General features: G+C 46.3%; 2 protein-coding genes across 2 annotated transcripts; both read right to left on the reverse strand.

Annotated features, from left to right (window-relative positions):
* Nucleotides 1–2,327: 2,327 nt before the first annotated feature.
* LOC125510351 (receptor-like serine/threonine-protein kinase SD1-8) lies at nt 2,328–5,913 on the reverse strand. Its single transcript, XM_048675502.1, has 7 exons — nt 4,593–5,913; nt 4,356–4,457; nt 3,588–3,781; nt 3,290–3,497; nt 2,980–3,217; nt 2,740–2,890; nt 2,328–2,624 (listed from the first exon to the last, which is right to left on the reverse strand). Exons 1-7 carry the CDS (start codon nt 5,911–5,913, stop codon nt 2,328–2,330), a joined length of 2,511 nt encoding a protein of 836 aa, XP_048531459.1.
* Nucleotides 5,914–9,010: 3,097 nt separating this feature from the next.
* On the reverse strand, nt 9,011–23,747 carry LOC125507292 (G-type lectin S-receptor-like serine/threonine-protein kinase RKS1). The gene is made up of 13 exons (XM_048671919.1): nt 23,426–23,747; nt 16,577–17,191; nt 16,359–16,445; nt 15,887–15,891; nt 13,600–13,839; nt 13,426–13,482; nt 11,409–11,411; nt 10,475–10,559; nt 10,223–10,383; nt 9,925–10,132; nt 9,609–9,846; nt 9,376–9,526; nt 9,011–9,259 (listed from the first exon to the last, which is right to left on the reverse strand). The coding sequence occupies exons 1-13, from the start codon at nt 23,745–23,747 to the stop codon at nt 9,011–9,013; spliced, it is 2,421 nt and encodes an 806-aa protein (XP_048527876.1).
* Nucleotides 23,748–26,271: the final 2,524 nt, after the last annotated feature.

Here is a 26,271-nt window from a genome sequence, read left to right on the forward strand (position 1 = left end):
GCGTAGCTTTGCTGGGTAGGCGTGCATGGGCGCCGGCGTCAACGACGGCGACACGAGCACGGGGTCCAACATGTTCGGGCCGCCGGAGAGCAACGACATGTTCCGACCGCTCGACCCGGTGATGCTCTATGCGGACCAGTCGCCGTCTGTGAGGACGTACTACGTCAACAGCCGCAGCCTTGGGACATGGTGGAGCTCCATGCCCCGCCATCCTCCAAGAGCCGCACTCCTTAGAGCCAGCCCGCCGTGGCTCAGCTGGTTGACACAGGTGAACGCATGCAGGGTGCTCGACAAAATGTCGAGGCCGCTGCAGACCATGCGGAGAGGAGGTCTGCGGCCCTTGTGTGCGTGTGCTCGGGATCCTTGAGCTCTTGGATACGGCAATGTTGAAGAGGCTAGAGCTCCACCTCATGTGTTCGCCGAACTTGGCCGAATCCTGCTTGTTCTGCACGTGCAGACGACGCCGGAGCTCACCGGACAGACGTTGGGCTAGGCCTGTGCGGGCGTAGGCGCATGCGGCGTGCAGCGCGCCATGGGGCGCGACCAGGGAGCATGCGGGCGGGGAAAACAGGATCTCGCTGAGCTCCATGGCGACCATTGTGTCCGGTGGTGACGACGAGATCAGGGAAGAGGCTAGAGGCGTGGGTTGGGACGTGTAAGAAGGGGCCAGGGGTTACGCTGTTGCCGGTGGCAACGGTGGCAGCGACAGCATGGCGACGGCGAGCTATAGTTCGCTGGACGCTGTTAATGGCATGGTTGTCAGTTTGTTAGAAGAGAAAATATGAAAGGAGGGTGAAAGGAGAAAGACAAGGGTATTGGTGTCTCAAATTTAACATAATGGCATATAGAGGAGAATGAAAGAGTTGTAATGGTATTTTTCCAATGTGCAGAATTGTAATGGCATTTTTTCAACTCCTGAAAGTTGTAGTGGCATATATCCAATCAACCCATTATGAAAATACTTTTCGTATTATCTAAGTTTGAAATTTACTATATTTTTAAAATATTAATATATTTTGTGTGTAGCTAGCATTACTGAGGTGTAGACTGCTCATGCTTAGTTTAGTGTTATACATATATTGGATTCAAAACAAACACAATCGGAACATCTTGCCTTGTTTGGATGGATACGATTAGAGTGCTGAGCGAGGAACTAGCTTGTACTTTTGATCGGATGGATGGCCTCGGGTGCTTGAGCAGAGAGCTGCCATGGAGCCGTTCGCCCTGTAGTGCTGGACCAGCTTCGCTATTGTGGTGCTCCTGTACCGCGCCTCACCATCGGCCACAATTGGCCATAGCACTCTCGTGGATGTGGCTGCGCCCTGCCGCCAGAAGAAGCAGGCCACGGAGACACGAGGCTTGACGCTCTTGGCCACCACGCGGTGGGGTCGGAGTAGGTGGTGGTGCCCATCGTTAGGTGTGGCTCTAGGCAGGACGGGATGTAGTGGCCGGAGAGCCCCTCCACGCATGCGGCGTCCTCCTCCAGGTGCCCACTGCGGAGGCCCAGCCCCTCCAATAGTAGCTTGAGCAGGCTGCGGCCTAGCTTTGCACCAGCCTCATGTACTCCGACGCGATGGTGTTGCATGAGGGCGGGATCTCCTCGGGCGGCAACGGTTCCGGCGCCGTCGCCATGAACAAGGTGTTGTGCCAGTTAGCCACCGGCGATTGGAAAAGTTGCTCTGATACCTCACGCGCCGGCAAGAGTCCCGGCTGTAGTAGGGCGCCTTGGTCTCCGCTGGCTCCTCCTGAAAGCCCCGCAACGCTATGAGCATCTCTGACATGATCGCCTTGGGGATGCCGTCGTTCACCACCTGGAAGAAGCCCACTGTCTCCGCGGCCGCCTTCAACGCGGTGACCAGCTCAGCTTACTCAGATGGTGTAAGAGGCAACAGGATGACACATCAATATTTAGTACTCCCTCTATAAACTAATATAATACCTTTTAGATAGTTTACAGAGGGAGTACTGAAGTGTGGATTATGACCTCTAAATATCCACTACTTATCCTGTGCACCCTAATTTTGTCCGACCATGCTGCCATATTTTTCAAGTAAACACAGAATTTATAGAAGGATGGCACACCAGAACGCAACTTCAAAGATCGTGAGACTGCTATATTCATATTTTTTAAACTGAGACTGCTATTTTTTTTAAACTAAGACTGTTATATTGAGGCAGAAACGGAATAGAAAGCACATTCAAAGATCGTGACATCTGAACAACACATGATACAACACTATTTTGTCTTTTTTTTAAATCTGACATCACTATTTTGTGAGCCAGACAATTTACAGTGTTGAGTGCATAAAAAATACAGAATTATTATTTCATCGCCCCTCTATCTCGGTAAAAGTAGAACAGTTGACTGAAGGCTGAATATTTCTTATTTGAATCAGTTCAGTACTTCGTCGAGTAAAGTAGGCAGGGCGATTGGGAGTTGTAAGTGTGGTGCTTCCATTCTCTAGGACAAAGACAACGGATGACATGCATGGCCTGTTATCTGGGTTCTCCTGGACGCATAGGAGTGCTACATGGACGCAAAGCAAAACTTCGTCTGGTGAAGTATCTATAATGGATGCGTCTGGCAGTTCGTTGGTCTTCTCTTCCTTCCACATATTCCATGACTAAAATAACCAAAAATGTTATCAATATTCATTTAGTCACTCAAAGAAAAAAATGCTTCAAAATTTTGATCCAACTTTAGTAAACAAACTTGAGAGAAGTTTCGTGTGCACTCACATAGACTGTGAGGCTGGGGTATCCCATCATTTGACTAATGGAGTTTCTCCTTATACCAGTTACAACCTCCAACAGTAACACACCGAAGCTATAGACATCGGACTTGGTAGAGAAGACGCCTTCCATTGCATACTCAGGAGCCATATAGCCACTGCTTGATCATTTAAATTATCTGAATTATCTAATGGGAGTTGAAATTATAAAACCATTAATATGAGTTTTTATCAAATGGATACTCACTATGTGCCAACTACGCGTTGGGTATTTGCATTTTGCTGGTTGTCACCAAAAATTCTCGCCATACCAAAATCCGATATCTTGGGTTTCATATCCGCATCCAACAAGATATTTCCAACTTTGAGGTCCCTATGAATTATGGTGAACCGCGAGTCTTCGTGAAGATATAGAAGCCCCCTAGCAACCCCTTTGATGATATTAAACCGTGTCGCCCAATCCAATGACAATTTTCTTGAGTCATCTAAAAAAGAGACGAATGTAAATATATTTTTAGCTATTTTAGGAAATCATGCTTTATTATTAGAATGTGTACCGAAAAGGCTAGAATCTAAGCTCTTGTTAGGTAGATACTCATATATCAAGAGCTTTTCATTTCCCTCATCACAACATCCAAGAAGTCGAACCAAGTTTCTGTGTTGCAGTTTTTCAATTAGAATTACTTCATTCCTGAATTCTTTTGTTCCTTGTTGAGAATCTGTACTTAGCCTCTTGACTGCGACTTGCTGACCACCTAACAATCCCTAGAGAAAGATATATTTGAGATTTACATATGAGCAAAGACTTGTTCTAATTTAGAAGTAATAAGAGGAATTGTGTATTGAACAAATTACCTTGTAAACTTTTCCAAAGCCTCCTTGTCCGATCATGCATGCTTCAGAGAAATTGTGTGTTGCGAGGGCAATTTCTTCTAGTCTTACAGATGGAAATTCTTGATCATGAGGAGGATTTTCTTCCCCAAGTTCATGAGACGTACTCATGAAAAACAAACTTATAATCTTGTGCTTTCTCCATTTTTTATTCTTTCCTGCTCCCGCACGGTTAATGTCATGTTCCCTCTAATAAGCATACTATAGGCATTAGAAAGAAAAAGTTAATTTGATCCCTTAAATTAAAGGTGTTCATTTCCATTCCTTTAGGAACTTGCATAGCAAGAGGAAATAACCGACAAGGCAAGTTGCCACCACGTCAAAATTCCCACACAAGACAATATGTCTATCAGTTTACATAGAAAACACAGACCGCATGTTTGACACACACGTGCGCACGCGCGCACATACATGCTTTCCTTGAGTCCATGGCATGGTGACTTGACATTGCTTTTTATTTCCAAACCCGACTAAGCATGAAACCACTATGATCCACGTGTAGAGATTTTAGCTCGTGGACTACATCTTAGTTGCTAGTAGATTTCCCATTATCGTTACAATCGATGGTACGATGGCTAATCCGCACACAAAACTGAAATTCTTTTGCATATTCAAGGGGCTTAGAGGGTATATTGTGGTAGTACATGACGAATTCCAAGTTGATATAGTGAAACTGACATTCTCATAAGGTTGTCAAATAGCTTTTTTGCAAGGAGATTTAAGTAAGCATACCTTGGCATTTTAACCATGCAAAAGAGATGCATATGAATATGAGAACAGCACTTCCTAAAACTGACAGCACAATCTTGACTGCATTAATCTTTCTCCTTTTATCTGCACCATACATAAATATAGGATAAGTAATAGGGCTATGACTCATAGAACTAGAAGTATGTTAGAACTGATAAAATCAACAGTAAAAATGACAAACTAGAGTAAAAGGCGTGCAACTTTGAAATTTGTTACCACCTGTTGCAACTCGGAGATAGATTGTCTCGCCACCTACGCCTACTTTTCCTGTGTCAACCAACTCACCGGTCCATACCATGCACGTCATGTCTCCTCTGAACCTGCGGCTACTCACATTGCGGTACACGTACCCCAGACAGGAGCAGTTGCGATTGCACTTCACTGCGCACTCCTCAAACGTACTCATGCCCCCTCCGATGAGCTCAAGCTTGTCTGGTGACTTCATCCCCGGCAAGGCCAAGAAGCTACCGCCACACCCGTGTAGCTGCTCCTTCCGTAGGCACCCCGCCATGAACCGGCCCCCAGTCCACTCCTCCTTGTTTGCTGGCTCAAACCCGTCTAGGCATTTGCACGTTGGGACTGGTGTTGCTGTCTCGTCGCAGTAACCATACGGGCCACAGTAACCGTAGCGGTTGCATTCAGTGGAAGGCATCTTCCAGAGGACAGCCCATGCCGACGAGCTGCTGCTCCAGCTCTCGAGGTGATACTCACCAAAGTACGTCAGCACCAGCCTAGTGAGCGGGGCACCGTCAGCGAGGCTATATGTGACGTAGATCTCATCGCCATTGTCGACGAAGGCTATGTACACGATAAGATCACTGACGTTCATGGTTGCCGCTAGCTGTTGTTGGTCTACACTCATTACTTGGAATCCGGTCCATGGGATGCTACGGGACACCAAGTTCTCTCCATCCCACAGGAATACTTGGAAGGCTGTGTCCGGGTCGAAACCATAGGAGAAGCGCCCCGGCAAGGGGTTGCCAGGGCCCTTCCACGACACCAGACGCTCCACAGTGTTGGGCGTGTTGGATTTGATTCGGAGCTTCATCCCAGGGAGGAATGAGTCTGTTTGATGGTCAAAGCTCTGCCACAGCGTGGTGCCGTTTGACAACCGGATAACAAGGTTCCCGGTGTTCAGAAGCACCGCCGTTGGGGTAGACGAGCCCACAGTAGTTGTCACGTTAGGCGTCATCCAAAGGACACGGCCGCCACTATTACCTTCAGAGATGATAAGATTTGAGCTGTTGGTGAGGGAGAGCATTGGTGGAGAGGAAGTGTTGTTGTTGGCTGGGGTTTCACGGTTAGCAACCCACACAACTGTGAACTCAGGGATGTCGTTGTACCATATGCCAAGGTAAAGCTTGGATGGAGTGGAGTTGGAGGGGTTGAAGAAGCCCAAGGCGAACGTGCCGCCATCGGAGACGATGATGTTGCCGGGAGACAGCGGCTTGCCAGGGACAAGCCGGTCATCTGAAGCACTAAACGGCAGAAACAAAACGATCAGAGCTACGGTGGACCAGAGGAGAGCCTTTGAATCCATCGATCCGTCAGACAAAAATCTTTGTTACTAAGCCCTAACTAGCTATAGGCTATATATAGATGCTGTCAAATGCGAGAAAGCAGTTGCATTGAAACTTGGTCTACAAGTAGAAACTGTTTCCACGAGGGAAGCACCCACGAATGTTCAATCACGGAAGCGGATAATTGAATAATGCAAAATTTTGAAATTCTAGAAGTGTTGGCGTCGTGAGTCAAGAGTCAGTTGGAGTTAACATTTCAGTTGTCCATGTCAGAGTTGGGATGCCACCATCACTGCAAGAACGTCCCCTCCCACCGAAAAAAAAAATCTAGATTAGTGATACATGGGTGAGCATCAAACCTAGATTTCGATCCACTTATGCATCTTTTGTTATCCATGCGTTCCTTTCACAGAAAGCCTTTTCTTGTACGGAATCAGTCTCATCCTTGAGCTATTGAGTTTTGACCATTAGAGGTTTTACTACCCTATATTTTACCTGCTTATTTTGATCTCAGCCAACAACTACAGTTGATTTCTGCTCTAGGCACGACAATTTCTCGTTCAGACATGTGCTTGCTGTGTGAACTTGCAGAGGAATGCATGCTCTTCGGTCTTCACATCGATCAACGTGCTTATGGAAACTCAAAACGTTGAATGTCACACCCTAGTTTTGTCTGACTCATTCTGTCCTCACACTACCAGAATAACTGGCGATGCCGACGGCCGAACCTATGCCGACGGGCCCCATCGGCATAGATTGGCCTATCCCGAAGGCCCAGCCCAGGCCGTCGGCATAGATCAAAAAGCTTGATCAAGCTTTTTCTTCAAGTGAACAAGAATTTCCATTCTGAGAGCGAGAATGAAGATTCAATTCATTGGAATGTAATGATGGTTTTGTGATGTTTTATTTTTACTTTTTGAAAAAGGAATAAACCTGGCCTCTACATATTGCGATGCACACAACCATTTTATTAACATAATAAGTCAAAGTCACTGAGTACCAAAAGGTTTACATAAAGAGAGGACTACACCGGACGGTTATGTTATTCTTGGTTCCAGTGTTTATAGTTGTTGTTATATGGCCTACAGATCTAGATGTAATTATTATTATTATTAGTGTTTGCTATATTATTATGATTAATGATGAATAGATTAAAAAAATCATAAATGAAGCTTTGTTTTGCAAAGTGACGTGGCTAGCAGCCTATCACTGCCTCTCACGAAAGAGAATAAAGCCATCGGAATATAACGACTTCCAACCAACTGATGCATGCCGTTTTGTTTCTCCAAGAGCACGATGATCTCACAAGTTACAGCTATTAGGCAGTTATTAAAGGCATCTTCAACATTGGCCCGCAAATTTGCTACAGAATCTGTCCGCGGATCGGCAGACTAGTCCATGGACATGAATGCGGGAGGCGGCCATTCAACGTTTTCCGCGTACATTTCGAACCAAGTTTAAATTAATCGGACGAACTTCATGCAAACACGACCAATTTTCATATAAACCGGAGCACATTCATTATAGTTTGGACATTTTTCATATAAACCGGACAAAATTCATTACATTTTGGTTAATTTTATACTAAACCCTACTCTAAACACAATCTAAATGACCGCCGCCGCCCGTTCCTCATGTCCGGCCGTGAGCCCTGAGAACCGAAGCTCCGGCTCTTGCCTTTGTCTTCTCCAGTTCCGCCTCGGTGCTCTCCAGCTTCGACTCCGCAGTCTGGGTGGCTAATAGGCCGTCGATTTTCATCCCGCCAAGCTTGGCTTCATTGGGAGGGGAAGAGCGGTGGCCTTCCTAGGTGCTGAGGGGCCGCAACCTACCATGCACTACTCTTTCCTCGGTACCGGCGGCACCCTTCGACCTGTCGGGTTCATGGTCGTTGCGGTGGGGCACGGCCTTGGCGGAGCCGGCGATGTCCTCCTCGTCGCTTTTGCCGAACAACTCATCTGACGCTTCATCAGTCTCCTTGTAGGCGGCCTGTAATTCCGTCTGATATTGGCGGTACTGCCAGCGGTCACGGCGGATGTCACAAGTAGAGTGGTAGGAGTTGAGCAGTCCCGCCTGCTCTGCCACGTGCGCGTCTAGCGCAATGGTCATGCTAGCAGCGAGTTGCTCCTCCGCCTGCCGGTGCTCGTCGAGGAGCTGGAGGTAGTAGGTTTGGTCGGCCTGCGCATCGTGGAACTTGGCCTCTCGCGGCATGTTCATATAGTGGGCACAGGCCTCGCCGATGATGGTGCTGCCGGCATGCACTAGCGTGGAGGGTGGCATCGGCTCATCTTCAGCATCGTCCTCCGTTGGGACGTCATCGACCTCTGTCTGTCTGCCGTCCTGGCAGTCGGCAGCAATTGCAGCCATCTTCTTCTCGTCAGACAAGAGGCTGTCCCAAAGGGCTTTGGAGCACGAGGAGGCTGTAGTGGGCATTATGCAGAGAGGAGAAAGAGACCGGAGGAGAATGACTGCGACTATAGCTGGGGATGAAGTTTATATAGCGGCCGGATGGCAATGGTGGGCGGCAGACAGATGGACGGGTGGCGTCAGAGTAGGTTCCTCGGCAACCGTGTATCATAAATGTAGGGCGACGGACCGCTGTGGTGTCGAGCAGTCGCGTGCACTGGGAAGCGGCAGAGGCAGCGATTTCTCGGCATGGCGCACCACTTTACTGTCAGCAACAGTGAGAGGTCGCATCCGCTCTGGCCGGGCATGAATTCGGCACTGATGGTCTGGAGCGGCGATGACTGTTTCGCGTGGGCGAGGAAGGGGGTAGGAGGGTTATTTGGTGGGCTAGGGCAGTCAGAAGCGGACGTGACAGCGGTCCGAACGCCCGCAAACCCTCCTTGTTTATCTATTGTTTACAAGAAAAATGCGTCCGGACCGCCGAGCGGACCGATATAGGCCGCGTGGTCCGAATCGTGTGCGGGTGGTTTGAGAGTTCATAATGGAGATGCCCTAAGAGTGAAAAAAAGATAGCTCAGCGATGCACAATTAGGTGCTAAAAGAGTGGCAGTTCCTAACAGAACCAATTCTGCATCCCCAGAAATTTAGATAATTTTATCATTGCGAATGCGATAGAATTGCAGTATATCTGCAAATCTTGGGGAAGAACGGAACTCAGACATCCCAGTTTCTTTGGATCGAGTTGCAGCTGTGCCGCGCGATGTCTTGTTTCCGCCATGCCACACGAGGGGGCACAAGAGGACTGTTCCCGCCACCGTTCACCATGCTAGTAGTTGGCGAGATGGATGTCGAGGCCGAGCTGGGCGGGGACGACGGGGTCTTGCTAGGAGAGCTCGGTCTACGCACAGGCGCGCGGTGCGGGAGCAGTTCCTCGGTCTTCTCTTCGTTCCACATATTCCATGACTAAAACAAGAAAGAACACCATATCATTACTAATTTTATCTCTCAAACAAAAAATTACTTCACACTTTGATCTATTTTTAGAAATGAAACTTGATAGAAATCTTGTGCGTACTCACATATACAGTGAGGCTAGGGAATCCCATGGTTTGACTATTGCAGTTTCTCCTTATACCAGTTACAACCTCCAGTAGTAACACGCCAAAGCTATAGACATCGGACTTGGTAGAGAAGAAACCTTCCATTGCATACTCAGGAGCCATGTAGCCACTGCATGATCACACTAAAATTGTTTCAATTTATCTAACAAGAATTGAACTTACTAATATGAGTTTTCGCAATTAATACTTACTATGTTCCAACTACGCGTTGGGTGTTTGCATCTTGCTGGTTATCACTAATGATCCTCGCCATACCAAAATCTGCTATCTTGGGTTTCATATATGCATCTAGCAAAATATTTTCAGCTTTTAGATCCCTATGAATTATGGTGAACCTTGAGTCTTCATGAAGATATAGAAGCCCCGTTGCAACCCCTTTGATTATATTGAACCGTGTTGCCCAATCCAACAACAATTTTCTTGAGTCATCTACAAAGAAACAAACATAAGAAAACTGTAACTTTTGGGTTATCTTAGGAAATTATGGCTTGTTATTAGAATATGTACCAAAAAGGGTATCATCTAAGCTCTTGTTAGGAAGATACTCGTATATCAAGAGCTTTTCATCTCCTTCAACACAACACCCAAGAAGTCGAACCAAGTTTCTATGTTGCAATTTTGCAATTAGAACTACTTCGTTCCTGAATTCTGTTGTTCCTTGTTGAGAATCTCTACTTAGCCTTTTGATTGCGACTTCTTGAGCACCTAATAGTTCCTAGGTGAACATAGAGTAGAGTTTTACATGTGAATAAGCCAGTCTCCCAATTTAGAAAGAAGAACATGCACTACATATTGAACAAGCTACCTTGTAAACTTTGCCAAATCCTCCATGTCCAATCTTACATGCTTCAGAGAAACTGTGGGTCGCAAGAACAATTTCTTCTAGTCTTACGAATCGAAAATGTTGATCATGAGGAGGGCCTTCTCCGCCATGTTCTTCGGAGGTACTTAGACCATCCAATCTTACTCCCTCCGTCCAAAAATACTTGTCGGAGAAATGGATGTATCTAGACACATTTTAGTTCTAGATACATTCATTTTTACACACTTCTTCAACAAGTATTTCCGGACGGATGGAGTATATTCTTGTGCTTTATCCAATTTTTGTTCTTGCCTGCTCCCACAATGTAGTAGTCATTTCCCTTCCAATAAGCATACACTACAAGAAATATGTCAACTTGCGACCATCACTATTGGTCACTGAAAGGTCATTGTTTTTTATTTGCGACCTTTTTTGACCAAAAACAGATAGTCAAAAGTTGGCGGTCGTAAACTGAAATTAACGACCTTCTTCGGGATAAGGTCGTAAACGTTTACGACCAAAACAAAAGGTCGTTGAACCAATAACCTTATGTTTTGGTCACTCGCTGTCTGCCCAGGCCACGTCGGATCCGACATGGCAAGCTAACATGGCAAAATTGCGACCAAATGAAAAGGTCATTCATAAGAATCAGCCCGGTCCAGTTGGAGGTTTTACATGGGCCGAGCCCACTAATTCAACAAATTTATGTCTTTTTCATGGTCAACTAAATGGGCCAAGCCCAATTTTACAACCATTTTCTTTTTTGGGCCCTTTACTTTTTCTAGTAAATTTCTTTTTTGTTTGCCTTTTCATTTTGTTTTTTATAACTTGTGGCAGGATTATTATTATTTTCGTTATTTAAAATAAAATAAACAATTCCACAACAACATCTTCAGTTAGGATGTAGCCTTTAATGTGCAGTACAACTTTAAGCATAGAAAATTGGAAAACATATATTTAACCCATATATATTGTTGAGAAATTTTCATAATTTTGCTGTCAAAGCAGGATGTACACAGGAATACAATTTTGCTGTCAAAGCAGCATTCCAAACGTACATCTTCATGACATCATACATAAAAACAACAATAAAATGTTTACAATATGCCATATGGCTCAGATCACACAACACATGACATCCATGTTCAAATGATCCCAGCAACGAAAAAACATCACCAGCACAGCATACTATCTGCACAATCAAAGAGAACAAACTATATGTCAAAAGAGAACTGAGCAGAAAATAGCCACTAAAAGAAAGCAAATAGTGTACTCGGTAATTACTACAGATTTGCTCACTAGACACACACAAACACTTTGGCATATACTTTTGAAAAGAAGTGCATATTCAAGTAAACTGTAGAGTTATATCAAGACTAAGATACTTGACGGTAAACAACAACAGGTAAACCTAGATAGAAACTAATAAACCTAGATAGAAAGCAACAAACTTGTACCCCTGATACAAACCAGTAATCAACCCAAATAATCAGTACATTCTAAAATGTTAAGTGGCTACCATTCCAATCATAATTGTACCATGCCATAGGAAAAAAATGTGTGACATGACTGCTACAAATTAAACTGATGCTCTTCTACTACTAGACCATTCAAGCTCATGGTCAGGATCAACAATACAAATAACCTGTAGGTACAATGGCACAGCAGCAAGCAAATAGTGCAATAATCCCACCACAGCGCATGAAGAAAAACACTGTCCTACTGCCACTCTCATCCCTTCAGCTGACAACATCTATTTCATGGAGGGAGGGAAGGGAATAGATAGGCTAGTACTAGTTAATAATGGCGTCGATGATGATATGGATGAGGTTGGCGTCGGTGAGCAGGGATCCACCTCCCGTCAGTTCCATCGACATTCCGGTGAGGCATTTTCCTCATAACCAGGTTATATCACCACGAAAACAGAACAGAGTCAGGGAACAGTAAGAACCTCCTCACGATCGACCAGAACAAGAACAAGATAAATCTGGTCAAATGCATGACTTTTGACTTTTGTTCACCTCACATACCAGAACAAGAACAGTAAGAACCAGAACCTAATTGTATAAACACACACAAAATAAACCTTTACCTCTTGACTCTAGAGATTATCAAACTTCTACTCTGAAGTTGTCGTTCTATCCACCTCTGCATGCATCCACTCCTCCAGCTCTAAGCAACTTCCGAGACACAGTAGCCGCTCGAACATGCACACAAACAAACACAACAAACAAATTAATCGAGATTTTGAGATTTTGCATAAGCCAGAGTCAAGCACGAGTTATTCAAGGGCAAACGGTGTGAAGAGCTTGATGATTATATTTGACATAGGCAGTTACACGGGAGAGTTAGTCACATGTACAAATTTTAGCTTTTTCTACCTAAGTACAAATAGCAAAATGGAACATAGGCAGGTTGATTATATTTGACAGAGCTAACTGAACAAAAAAGAGAACATAGCGCCGCGACTTGTTGAGGACAGAAATAATAATGTTTGATACATAAATTAGTAATGTGAGGCTCAGTAAGGTCCTATCTTAGTGCTATGGGGATTAAGAGCATGCACACAGAAAGCTAATTGGCAAACAAAACTTACTGGTCATAGTTCCCAACACAGATCAAACTGGCAAATGATAATGTTTGTTAAAGCAATTAACAGGGCAGTAGCTCAACCTAAAGAAAGGCAACAGAACATATATGAAAGAAACTGAGTTGCAAGTGTCTAAAGAGTGATTGATGATCCACTCCAGAGACATGGTAGTTTCTTCTAACATATTGTATTATCAAGTAAACTCTTACAAGAAAGATGCCCCAGTAAGTAAGCTGAATGGGTGACAAACTGAATAGTGAAACAAGTTGATAGTTGTACACTATAGTGTTTACGCACAGTGGAACTGAATGAATTTCAGATTATGTTGCATGCAAGAAGAGGAGCGACAGTGCTCTCTAGCTAGTAGTACGCCAGGATAAGAGCGCGTGGTGTGACAACAAGAGCAGCAGGGTGGACTGTACTGGAATCTAGATCCGTCCGAGTAAAATAATGGCAGACCATAGAGAGCGTCGGTTTAGGCGGTTGCAGACTTGGAGTGCGCTGAGTTTCACTATTCGGTTGTGACAGTTTTACACTTTCAGTCAACACTGTAGAGAAAATACAGTTCGGCATGTTCTGAATATCTTCACCAAGCTCCGTTTTCGATAGTACTTACAGAGTTTACTGGTTGCAGAGTCATCTGTGCGTAGACCTCGTCAGTGTCCTTGTTAGCCTGTGCAAAACAAGCAGCATTCATCAGGATTAATTCATGGAGTAAGAAGAAATACAGAGACAGCATCATCATCTGATGATGCGCTAACCAATCAACGGCTTCGTTCATCCAGATCACAGGCGGCGTGACAGAAGAAGAGACTACATGGACATCCTTGACGGCGGCACGGAGGTCGGGCGAGTCCTTGACGGCCTTGATGTGGTCAATGACGTTCATCCTGTGGACGATGCGCTCGAGCAGGTGGACCAAGCGCTCCCACGCAGGCTCCACGCCCTTCTCAAGCTCCTCCAGCTCGCCCTCCTGCATATAGAGAAACTTCAGATGAGCTAGACTGAAACTCAACTTGTCAGTTGTCACCTACATAAAATAGTCAAGACTAGAGTCTAACTCAAATCAGGTATGCATTCTTTGGACGTTAAATGGAAGCTTTATATATATATGGCTATAAGGTATGATGCGAACCAACCAAAGTTATCATCTCCATTCTGAACAAATTACACTGCAATGGAGTTGCTTAATACTTATAGCATGATTGGTTTTCCGTTCTGAAACTATAGACATGTTGTGCTTGGCTCATGCTTCAGATATGATCGGTCTACAGAGATTCAGACTGCGCCACAAAGGCACAGTAACAGCTGATGGATATACAAGTACAAAGACAATACTCCCTCGGTGTCAAAGAAACCCGTCTTACACTATTAAGTTACAGAGATAGTATGAGATCAGTGATCTCCAACAGTTTCCAGGAACGCCTAGCGCACCGGATCAGATCAAGAACACTGAAAATATAAACAATGACAGTACCTCCAGCTCAGCCATCTCCTGGCCGAACTATGCTCAATCATGAATTAGCGGCCAAGTGTTTGATTAGCGATACGGGAAATGCACGTGGCCAATGGGCGTGAGTTTTGGCTGAGGATGATCATCTACTAAGAAGACTGTCTTCAAAAAAATTTAGCTCAAAAGGAGGATCCTAGGTGGTACTTGCTTGGCAAAGTACCACACTGGACAGAAATATGAATATTGAAGCTGAGCTCAAAATAATGAATGAATTGAGATGAAATTTGGTGGGGGTGGTTATTTGGGCATAGGAAAGCACTGTAGAAAATTGATACCATTTGGACATGCTAAAGTGGTACTTCCTTCACAATGCTATTCCCTGGACAGAAACTTGGGAAAATTAGCGAGAGAAATTGGATAAATGAAATGAGCTCAAATTTCATGTAGGTAAGTAACACAGGTATGGTCATGCCCTAGTAAATTTTCAGATCATTTGGGGAAGCCTAGCTAGTACTTACTTCACAAAGCTTCTCTCGAGATAGAAACTTTGTAAATTTCCTGAGAAAGATTTACCAGGAAAATGGAGCTGAATATTTTCATATGGCAATTATTTGGATATGGAAGAGTGCCCAAAAAGTTTGAGGGTAATAGGAGGGATTTGGATAACACTTGCTTTGCAATGTGCCAATCTGACAATAAAATATAAATTGAACCTGGGCTCACATAGATGATTTGACTGAGCTGCAATTTGGAGGAGGGTGATAATTTGGGCATATGAAGGAACTGTATAAATTTCATGTCATTTGGATATATAAAAATGGTACTTCATTCACAATGCTTCTAGGTGGAAAAAGACTTTGGAAATTTGCCGAGGAAGATTTACTAGGAAAATGGAGCTGAATTTTGTTACGAGGCAATGATTTGAATAGGAAAGAGTGTCCAAAAAATTTGAGGGCAATCAAGAATATATAAATAGCACTTCCTTCACAAAGTATTGTTGTGAACAGAATAGGAAAATGAATATTGTTGAATTATTTTCGAACTAGGCAAGGAAGGATTTTTACATATTTGACGAAGATATGACCCAAAGAATTTATGAGATTTTTTGGGGAATTTGGGGAATGACAGAAATATAGGTTGCCTCACAACCTAGGGCAAACATTGACACATGGACATGACACATAGGCAAAACTGATTAGGTGGCGCCTAGTCATAGCAATCCACCACAATTTACAAGGTAATGACCATATATATTGGTCGTGATCAGCTAGAAATAAGGCAGCAGACCAGTGAAGTCTGCTTTATGACCATTTCGTGTAAGGAAATTACGACCTTTCTGACCAAAATGGTAGATATAGTTGAGGGTTTGGAGCCCCCCGAACAACTTTTGACCAATTGATCTCAAATGGTCGTAGATCTATGACCAATTCTTTCAGGGTCACTGACAAAAGATCACTAGTTGACATATTTCTTGTAGTGATACCGCAGACATAAGAAACAAAAAGTTATATGTGACACCTTGAATTTTTTTATTGTTGTTATACCCTTTATGAACTCACATAAATTACCCATGAGGTAAGTTACCGCCATGTTAAAATCATAGAACATAAAGTATCTCTATCACTTGACCTAGAAAATGAGGTCCAAATGTTTGAAAAAACACACTTAGGACCCCCTCGAGAAGAAAACAAACCTTTATGTGTGCGCACACATACAACCCATTATTCCATAGCACCGTGACCTAACCTCACTCTATTTTTTCGAACTCCATGCATTGACAAAAAGTATTTCTAAAGCAAAATTGCTTGAGAATGGGAAGCAACAATCACTATGATCGACGTGTGGAAAATCTTGGAGTTGTTAGTAGGTTGCCAATTACTGTTACATTGATCCCATGTGATGGCTAAGCCACACACAAAAAAAACAACCTTGAAATATTATTTGCTCTAGTTCACTATTCAAGTGGCTTAGAGGATACTTGAACCTGAGGGCATATTGTGGTAGTCGACGACGAATTCCAATTTCATGTAGTTAAAACTGGCTTTCTCATAAGGACGTCAAGTAAAACAAGTTTAAGTAGATTCAACTAAACGTACCTTTGCATTTTAACCATGCAAGAGAGATGCATACAAGTACGAGAAAACTACTGCTTAGAACTGGCAACATAATCCTAACTGCATTGCCTTTTGGTCTTTTACTTGTGTCATACATACATATACCATAAAAGAAAAGGATAATAATTGATACAACTAGAAGTTTATTAGAAAAGACAAAAACAGCAGTAAAAATGGAAAAACTAGTAGTAGAAAGAGACAAAATGAAAGTTTTTTGCCACCTGCTGCATCTATACCCGCAAGTCGAAGATAGAGCGTCTCCCCACCGTTCTCGAGTAATTTTCCCGTGTCAATGAAATCCCCAGCCCACAGCAAGCACATTGTCGCAGCTCCTCCGGATATGCTGCTACTGACATTGCAATGCACATACCCCACACAGGAGCGGTTACGGTTGCACTCCGCCAGACACTCCTCAGATGTACTTCTGCCGCCTCCAATGAGCGCAAATTTATTTGGTGACCTCATCCCCAACACGGCCAAGTAGCGACTGCTGCACCTGTGCAGCAGCTCCTTCCGCCGGCACCCCGCCAAGAACCTGCCATTGGTCCACTCCAACTTGTTTGCTGGCTCGAAGCCATCTAGGCACTTGCAAGCTGGGATCGGCACCACTGTCTCGTCACGGTAGCCATACGGGCCACAGTATCCATAGCAATTGCATTCAACAGACCAGATCGAAATGACAACCCAGATCCACGACCTGCTGCTCCAGATCTCAATCCGATACTGACCAGAATAGGTCAACACTATCCTTGTGGGTTGGGCGCCATCAGAGAGGCTATATGTGACATAGATCTCATCACTGTTGTCGATGATGGTCATGTACATGATAAGATCACTAACGTTTATTGCCCCTACTAGCTGTTGTTTGCTAAAGCTAAACACTTGGTTCCTCGTCCATGGGTTGCTACTGGTCACCAATGTTAAACCGTATGTTGTTAGGATAAGAAGGTTGTTAGTATCTAGGGTTATGTATATCCTCTGTAACAATTTTTGTGTATATCCGGCACCGTCGGAGCCCTAGATGGCTGAGTATATAATGAACTCAAAGGCCGCCGTTCCAGGGGAGCCAATCTAATCTACATCTCCCTAGTTTCACATGGTATCAGGCCCCCTCGCATAACTGCTCGATGAGTTCTCCTTCCGCTCGCACCATGACTTCCTCGGCCATGACCTCCTTCGCTCTGCCGGCTTCCCTCTCGGCGACGTCCACTTCTTCCGTTACTTCTCCCTCTACCAGTCTCATCACGGCCAAACTCACCACTTCCAACTACCTTCTGTGGAAACCACGATTCTCCCTCCTCTCCGCATCGCCAATGTCACCGGCTACGTCGATGGCACTTCTCCCGCTCCCCCTTGGCTCCTTCCACCCGATGACAAGGGGGAACGTGCGCTCAATCCCGAGTATGCTATCTGGTACCGTCAGGACCAAATTGTTCTTATCTTCCTGCTCGCCTCCCTCACTGATGATGTTCTCCAGCAGGTTATTCTCTTTGACACCTCTCGCGCCATCTAGGCGCATCTTGAGGAGATATATTCTGCCCATTGTCGTGCTAGTGTTGTGTAGATCAAGCTTGACATGGCCAACTTCCGCAAGGCCAACCTATCCATGGTGGAATAATTCGCCAAGATCCGCTCCTACACCGACCAGCTAGCGGCTGCTGGGCGTCCCATGCGGGATGATGACATCATCACCACCGTCATCATCGGTCTTGAAAACGACTATAAGCCTCTCATTACCGCTGTTACGACCTGGATTGATGAGATGACCCTGGGGGGAGCTCTACTCTCATGCTCTCTCCTTCGAGTGTCGCCGCGAGTACCATGCTGCTCGCCTTCATCTTCATGTTGGTGGCTCTTCTGTCAACTACGTCGCCCGCGACAAGAACGGCAACAACAACAACCGCGGTGGCAACCATGGCAACTACCGTAGCAAGGGCCACGACAATCAAGGTGACCGCGGCGACTACAGCAACAACAACCGCAGTGGTAATCATGGTGACTGCGGTGGCAATCGCCAGCAGGGTGACTACATCGGTAACCGCTGTGGTGGTGACCGTGGCGACTATGGGGGTGGTGCTGACACTCGCGTCCAATGCCAACTCTACCGTGGCCCTGGGCATTATGCCGGGGAATGTGGTCAGCACTACAATCATACTTTTCAACCCCAACACTCCAAGATGGCCAGCCTCGCGGCTACTTCCCCGCCGTCCATCCTCGGTGACCCGACCTGGTTCACTGACACGGGGGCGTCCGACCACATCACATCAGATCTGGATCGCCTCACTATAAGGTAGAAGTATCCGGGGAGGGACCGCATCCACACCGCCGACGGCTCAGGTTTGCACATAGCTCGTCATAGTCATGCAATCCTTCCTACCCCTTCTGCCAACCTTAAACTTCGCAACATCTTACATGTCCCCGATGCAGATAAAAATCTTCTCTCTGTTAATCGCCTTTCCATTGATAATCATGCTTATCTAAAATATTATCCAACCCATTTTCTTATGAAGGATTTGATCACCAAGAGGGTCCTTCTTCAAAGAAGATGTGAGAATGGACTTTACCCTATTCGGCCTTCACCTTTTGGTGCCCTATCTTCGGTTCGCCTCTCTGTCGAAGATTGGCATGCTAGGCTCGGCCACCAATCCACACAAGTCGTTCAACATGTTTTGGTGTCCAATAAATTGCCTTATTCTAGGAGGTCTATGATGCATGTGTGTAATGCTTGTCAACAAGCCAAAGCACATCAGTTACCTTTTCCTAGATCTTCAAGTGTTTCCTCGTTCCCGTTAGAACTTGTTTTTCGGATGTGTGGGGACCTGCCAAGACTTCTTCTGGTCGGTTCCAGTACTATGTATCGTTTATTGATGATTATAGTAAGTTTGTGTGGATCTATCTCCTTAAAAGAAAATGTGATGTGTTTCATGTTTTTCGTGATTTTCATGCCCATGTTAAACATTTACTGTCTCGCAAACTCATATGCGTTCAATCTGACTAGGGTGGAGAATACGAGAAACTTAACAATACTTTTTTCGCCAACTTGGCATTACACATCACATATCTTTCCAACACACACACACACCAGCAAAATGGTTCCCCCCAACGGAAACATCGTCACATTGTTGACATGGGTCTTTCCCTCTTATCACATGCGTCTATGCCTTTGCGGTTCTGGGATGAGGCGTATATTTCTGCATGTTATCTCATTAGCCTCCCTAGCCTTGTCATAGGCAACATGAGCCCTATGGAAAAAATATTCAATACTAAACCCGACTACAACTCTCTCCGCACATTTGGTTATGCCTGTTGGCCCAACTTAAGGTCATACAACAATCAAAAACTTGCTTTTCGGTCTCAACAATGTGTGTTTGTCGGCTATAGTATTCGCTACAAGGGCTACAAGTGTCTTCACTTGCCCACGGCCTGTGTTTACATTTCACGTGATGTAATCTTTGACAAGAATATGTTTCCGTTTGCCACTGCCCAAACTACCCCTGTTTCAACTCGCATTGCTAAAAATGCCATTCTCCTATTTCCGCATGACCACCTAAGTTATGGCACGTCTATTTCGCGAACTAACCTGGATGCAGGATCATCATCGCCACAGAAAATCCCAACTACGGGATCCCAGCAGGATCCGGGTGCTGGATCCGGAGCAGATCCTTCCTCGGATCACGCGTTATCAGGCGACAGTGACGCGCCCTCCCGCGCGACAGGAAATAACGACCGGGGCGAGCCCAGTCTCCAGTGGGCCGCGTGGCGTCTGCGGATGGGAGGCACACCTCCTCGCCAGCATCGCCTGCCTCCCATGCACGCTCGTCCCCCGACCTGGCGGGACCCGCCTCTAGGCTGACCATCTCACGGATGGGCCGGTCCAGGTGCCCTCTGCAGGGCGAGAGTCTGCTGTGGGGTCGCCTACTGATCCCACCTGTAGCTCGGGATCCGAGACAGATCTGTCGGCCGCCCCTACACCAGCTCACGACGCGGGATCCCAGGTGGATTTTCCTACACGTATGGCTGCATGCGCCCCTCCTGGATCGTCTTTGGCATCTGGATCCGCTGCTCCAGCTCATGCAATGGTGATGCGCACCCGCAACAACACTCGTACTCTTCTGCAGCGCAAGGATGGTACGGTCACATATGACCCGTCTCGCCATGCGTTCTTGGCGACCTGGGAGCCTACTGATCACTGTGAGGCGGTGACATCTCAGGAGTGGCATCGCGCCATGCAACTTGAGCTTGACGCTCTACATCAGAATGGTACCTGGACTTTTGTTCCTCCTCCATCTCGTGCTAATGTCATTGATTGCAAATGGGTTTTCAAGCTCAAGCATAAACCCGATGGCTTTGTGGATCTTCGCAAGGCACGTCTTGTCGCCAAGGGGTTAAAACATGGCTATGGTTTGGACTATGATGATACATTCAGCCCGGTTGTCAAACCTGTCACCGTTCGACTGGTTCTATCCATTGCAATCTCACATTGTTGGTGTTTGCGTCAGATGGATGTTCAAAATGCATTCCTTCATTGCATTCTTCAAGAGGAAGTATACATACGGCAGCCCTGGTTTTGTTGATCCCTCCGCTCCTCAACACCTATGAAAATTCCACAAGGCTATTAATGGTCTCAAACAGGCCCCTCAAGCGTGGTATTCTTGGTTGAGTTCTCGGCTGCAGCAACTTGGTTTTTCAGTGTCAAAGGCTGACACTCACTTTTTGTCTTCAATCGTGCTGGTGTTACTATCTTCATGCTCGTTTATGTGGATGGCAACCACCAAGATGCTTGCTGATATTTAGGCTTCTTTCGCTCTTAAAGATCTTGGCCCGTTGCACTATTTTCTTGGCGTCCATGTGTAATCTTCAAGTGAGAAACTAGACAAAGGCAGCGGAACACCTCTCTCTCTAGAAGACAACACAAAATACCGTAGTTTGGTTGGAGCTCTTCAGTACCTGATACTCACGAGGCCGGGCATCTCATTTCCAGTAAATCATGTTTTTCAGTTCCTTCATGCACCAACAACTACGCATTTATCGGCTGCTAAGAGGATCTTGAGATACTTGAAGTACACGTACCATGGGACTTTCTATCATGAAGTCTCCTTCGATGCTACTGAGTTGTTTCTCAGATGCAGATTGGGCAGGGTGTTGTGATGATCGTCGATCTACAGGAGGTTTTGCTGTTTTCCTTGGTCCCAACCTTGTATCTTGGAGTTCAAGGAAGAAAGCTATGGTCTCTCGGTGAAGCATGGAGTCTGAGTACAAGGCCCTTGCCAATGGAACGCCGGAATTAATCTGGATACAATCAGTCCTTGGTGAGCTTGGTGTTTTTTTGCCACGCCCTCCTGTTTGTGGTGTGACAATCTCGGAGCCACATATCTATCTGCAAATCCGGTGTTTCATGCCAGGACAAAGCATATAGAAGTGGACTTTCATTTTGTTCGAGAACGCGTTGCTGCCAAGGCACTTGATGTTCGGTGCATATCCTCCAAGAAACAAGTGGTTGATATTTTCACAAAGCCGCTAGCCGAGACTTCATTTGTTTCAAATCGGTAGAATCTGAATCTTCTTGTAGGAAGTTCAGATTGAGGGGGGTGTTAAACCGTATGTTGTTAGGATAAGAAGGTTGTTAGTATCTAGGTTTATGTATATCCTCTGTAACAACTTCTGTATATATCCGGCACCGCCGCGGCCCTAGATGGCTGAGTATATAATGAACTCAAAGGCCGTCGTTCCAGGGGAGCCAATTCTAATCTACATCTCCATAGTTTCACAACCAAGCTCTCCCCGTCCCTCAGGAATACTTGGAGGGATGTGTGTGGGTTGCCACCGAAGGAAAAGCGCCCTGGCGAAGGGTCGCCGGGGCCCTTCCAGGATACCAAACGATCGCCAGTGTTGCGCAAGCTGTATTTGATCTGTATCTCCATCCCCGGGAGATGCATATCCGTGGGGTGGTCAAAACTCTGCCACCACGTGGTACCGTTTGCCGACCGGACGACGAGGTTGCCGCTGTTCAAAAGCACCGCCGTTGAGGTAGACGAGCCAATTGTAGTGGTTATGTTGGCCGTTGTCCAAAGGACACGGCCGTCACCAGAGGCGGAGGATGAAAAAAAATTAAGGTGTGGCAAACTGTCAACTAGACAAAATTGATGCCCCCTCAAAAAAAAAATTTGATGCAAAAATATAATAGCCAATTCAAACTGCACTGCACATAATCTTTTAATGATGTCTAGAGAAGACGCATGCAGTGGTGGGGATAGGTCGTGGGGTCGCGATGGAGTTCGGGATGGATGGACAGGGTGCAGCGGCGGCGTTTTCGAGCACAAATCGCCGGCGGCGGAGGCGGGCAGTCATCAGCATAGCAGACTCAAATCGACGGGTCGGCCACGGCTACGATGCTGCTGCCGGCGGTGGGGTCGGGGATGGGCCGACAGGTGACGGCGACGCATTTCAGGGCAAAAATCACCGGCGGGCGGGCTGGCGGAAGTGCAATGAAGTTGGTTGGGCGGTTGACGCATTGCCGTTCCTTTTACATCTTCTAAAGGTGTAGATGCAAATTTGCACCGTGAGATGTTGTAGTTTGCATCTCCGGGAGACGGAAATGTATTATTATTATTATTATTATTATTATTATTATTATTATTATTATTATTATTATTATTATTATTATTTGCATTTACACTATCTGTTGGGGAGGTATTTTTGGCCTCAGAGATGCAAAAGATAGTTATTTTGCATACGTCTACATAGTGAGATGGGTATGTGCAGTGAAAGCGAGCTGGTTCGCGTACGTCTACATAGTGAGATGGGCATGTGCTGGGCAACACATCAATCAAGCTGCCAGTTTGTGTGCTTTTGATCTAACTTATGTGTTTCATCTAGCTTTGTTTGGATGAATCAATCTAGCGTGGTCTAAAACTAATGAGTAGTATATGTTTGCATTTCTAAAAAGAAAAGTATATGCTTATATATATAAAAAGTTGGTGCCAAATCAAGGTGTGGCGGCTGCCACACCTTGCCCACTGGGCTCCTCCGCCAGTGGCCGTCACTATTACCTTCGGAGATAATGAGATTGGAGGTGTTGGCGAGGGAGAGAATCGGTGCAGAGGAGGTGTTATTAGATATTGGAGTTTCACGGTTGGCAACCCAAGCAACTGTGAGCTCAGATATGTTGTTGTACCATATGCCCAGGTACAGCTTGGCTGGAGTGGAGTTGGAGGGGTTGAAGAAGCCCAAGGCGAACATGCCACCGTCAGAGACGATGGTTGTGCCAGGGGATAGCGGCTTACCGGAGACAAGGCGATCGTCGGAGGCACTCGATGGCAGGAATATAATGATCAGGGCCGTGGTGTAGCAGAGAAGAGCTGGCGAATCCATTGATTGTTCAGCCAAAATCTTAATCACTGAGCTGTAAGCCTATGACTAGCTGTAGGCTATATATAGATCCTGCTAAATGTAGAAAGCACTGGCATGGAACCTTGGCCTTACAAAGGACAAAATGCTCGGAGGCACGCATCATTCACGAATGTCGGACCACGGAGGCAGGTGCCGCAAACCGTAGCCGCCCCTCCTCCTCCCTCCTCCTCCTCCCTAGCCGCCCCTCTTCCGCTTCCCTTCCTCACCGCCGTCTGAGGCAGCCGCCGGGCAAGCCCGGCGTGCCAAGGATGGTGGCGGCGGGGCCTCGGTTGCCCTGTCTCTGCGTGGGGAACCCCGAATCTGGAGCGGCGGCTTCATTGACAAGGCACGACCGGCTAGCAGCCATGCGGGCGGTGGATCTGGCGTCCCGGCCGCGCTGGCGACGGGATCCGGTGGTTGTTGGCGGATGGCGGCGGTTTCTGCGGTGACCGGTGCGCGTGATCTGGCGCCTCCCCTCCTCTCCTGTCCGGCATGCGGGCCAGCCTCGTCGGGCCGCGCTCCCTTGGATCGCCGGTTCTGTCCAGGAGGCGCTGCTGGTGGCGGGGATCTAGTTCGGGCGAAATCCCTGGTCGGCCATGGCGGGCCGCGTCGACGGTGACGCCTGAGGGCATCGTTCTCCTCCTTGGAGGCGTCGGTATGGATTGATCCCCTCACTTCCCCTTCCGCTAGGTCTCCTCGGCAAAAGCCCTAACTTTGTTGGGCGGCGACGGCGCTCATGGCGTCGTTCCCTTCTTGAAGGCGCCGCTTTAGGAACCTTGGGGCTAGATGGCGCTTGGCGGTGGTGGGCGACGGCGGTGGTGCGGCCCTATCCTAGCATGGATCTGCGTCCGTTGCTTGGAGATGGACTCGCGTAGGTGGAGGTCGTCGTTTGGCGTCATGATGGCGTCGATGGTGGAGGCACCTGCCAAGGTTGGCACCTCAATCTGCTCTGAAGATGGACCAGTTGGAGATGGCGGTGACGACACATGTGAGTGCATCGGACCGGTTTGTGCCCCGGACCCGGTATGTGGTTCGGTCGGGGCCTCCGGCTTTAGATGTTAGGCTTAGGTGGGAGGTCTGAGTATTTGGCCCAGCTTGCATCCCTTCATCATATGGATTGGAGTAGCGGGAGATATTGCCAAGATGATGGATTCAGACATATTGTTGTACTACTTTGTAAGGTCCTCAAGAATAATAATCAATAAAACAGCCACATGCACCTCCTAGATGTAGAGGCCGAGGGTCATCCTCTTTTTCTAAAAAAAGAGACAGATGATTAACTAATGCAAAGTTGCCCAGTTTTAGAAGAGTTAGTTTTCGAAGTCTGCGTGTGTTGGGATCTATAATTCAGCTGCACACGTCGGAGTTAGGCTGCCAACATCACCGCTAACTACTATATAGCTAGATTTATTTATCATTCTTCCCACAAAAAGGCGAGATCTGCATTGGCGAGACACACAGATCGAGCCCAAAATTATATTCGGAACGTCGTGGGTGTGAGTACAATAATCTTTCTAAGTTGTAACCATCTAACCAATGATCTATTTTCGACTAGCGAGTTAGTGACTGAGACATTAAACAATACTGACCCGACCTGGGTCATATACTCATATGGCCGCGCGGTTAAACCCCAGTATTTCAATTGTTGGACAAACTGGTCTACACGCCGATGTACGTTGGTGTTGGTGTTGCCAGTCGAGAGCGGCTTGTCGGGGACCAGCCGGTCGTCGGACATGCTCAATGGTTGGAGGATTAGAAGGATCAGAACTGCAGCGCAGGTGAAGCATGGGTGAGCCGGCTAATATTCATCCGTAGCCAGTAGGTTATTGGTGCTGCTAGCCTGCTACAATGGTAAGCTTTCATCGAGCATCGGTCACAAGGAAAAAAAAATGCTCCGATGAAGCGTTCAGCATGTATCCACATGTCGAATAAGATGATTCAATGATGCAAAGTCTTTTGGATTTATGGTAGATTGGCTTGGAGTGGGGTTGAGCGTGCGTTGGATGGAGTTGACATCTCAGAGGTTCATTTTGGAGTTGGGATGCCATCGTCACTTGCTTACCAGCCAGGCTAGGGACCGAAATACTCCCTCGGTTTCAAAATAAATGACTCAACTTTGTATTAGAGTTAGTACAAAGTTGAGTCATCTATTTTGAAACGGAGGGAATACTAATTAAGTGATACCGGCCCGGCTGCTATGGCCCCGATGCGTTGGATCTTGTTACAAATAAAATCATTCTATTAAATTGCAAACTGTGATATGTATACCCAGTAGATCTAGCTAGTACTTAAACAATTTCTTATGTTTCTTTGTGAAGTCATTCAGAGTAAGGGGAATTTGAACTTTAAACCCAGCTTTGGTGTGGCCTTGACGATTTGCTCTCTCTATCATTGTAACTGCTTTTTGGTCAGCGTGCTGGCGTATTGGGAGATGGAAAAATATGCTGTCCTCTCTGTATGTGATGTTGTTGGCCGACAACTGCAGTTGATTTTCTGCTTTTGGCAC

Source organism: Triticum urartu, chromosome 5 (assembly GCF_003073215.2).
Source record: "Triticum urartu cultivar G1812 chromosome 5, Tu2.1, whole genome shotgun sequence".
Taxonomy (NCBI): Eukaryota; Viridiplantae; Streptophyta; class Magnoliopsida; order Poales; family Poaceae; genus Triticum; species Triticum urartu.

Coding starts and splice junctions, on each gene's coding strand:
- LOC125507292 (XM_048671919.1), bottom strand. CDS start 23,747: ATGGATTCGCCAGCTCTTCTCTGCTACACCACGGCCCTGATCATTATA. Junction 17,192..23,425: donor CAATCTCATTATCTCCGAAG/GTAATAGTGACG, acceptor TCATGTACATGA/CCATCATCGACAACAGTGAT. Junction 9,847..9,924: donor CTTAGATGATACCCTTTTTG/GTACATATTCTA, acceptor GTTTCTTTGTAG/ATGACTCAAGAAAATTGTTG.
- LOC125510351 (XM_048675502.1), bottom strand. CDS start 5,913: ATGGATTCAAAGGCTCTCCTCTGGTCCACCGTAGCTCTGATCGTTTTG. Junction 3,782..4,355: donor TGCATGGTTAAAATGCCAAG/GTATGCTTACTT, acceptor GTGCGGGAGCAG/GAAAGAATAAAAAATGGAGA. Junction 3,498..3,587: donor GCTTTGGAAAAGTTTACAAG/GTAATTTGTTCA, acceptor ATCTTTCTCTAG/GGATTGTTAGGTGGTCAGCA.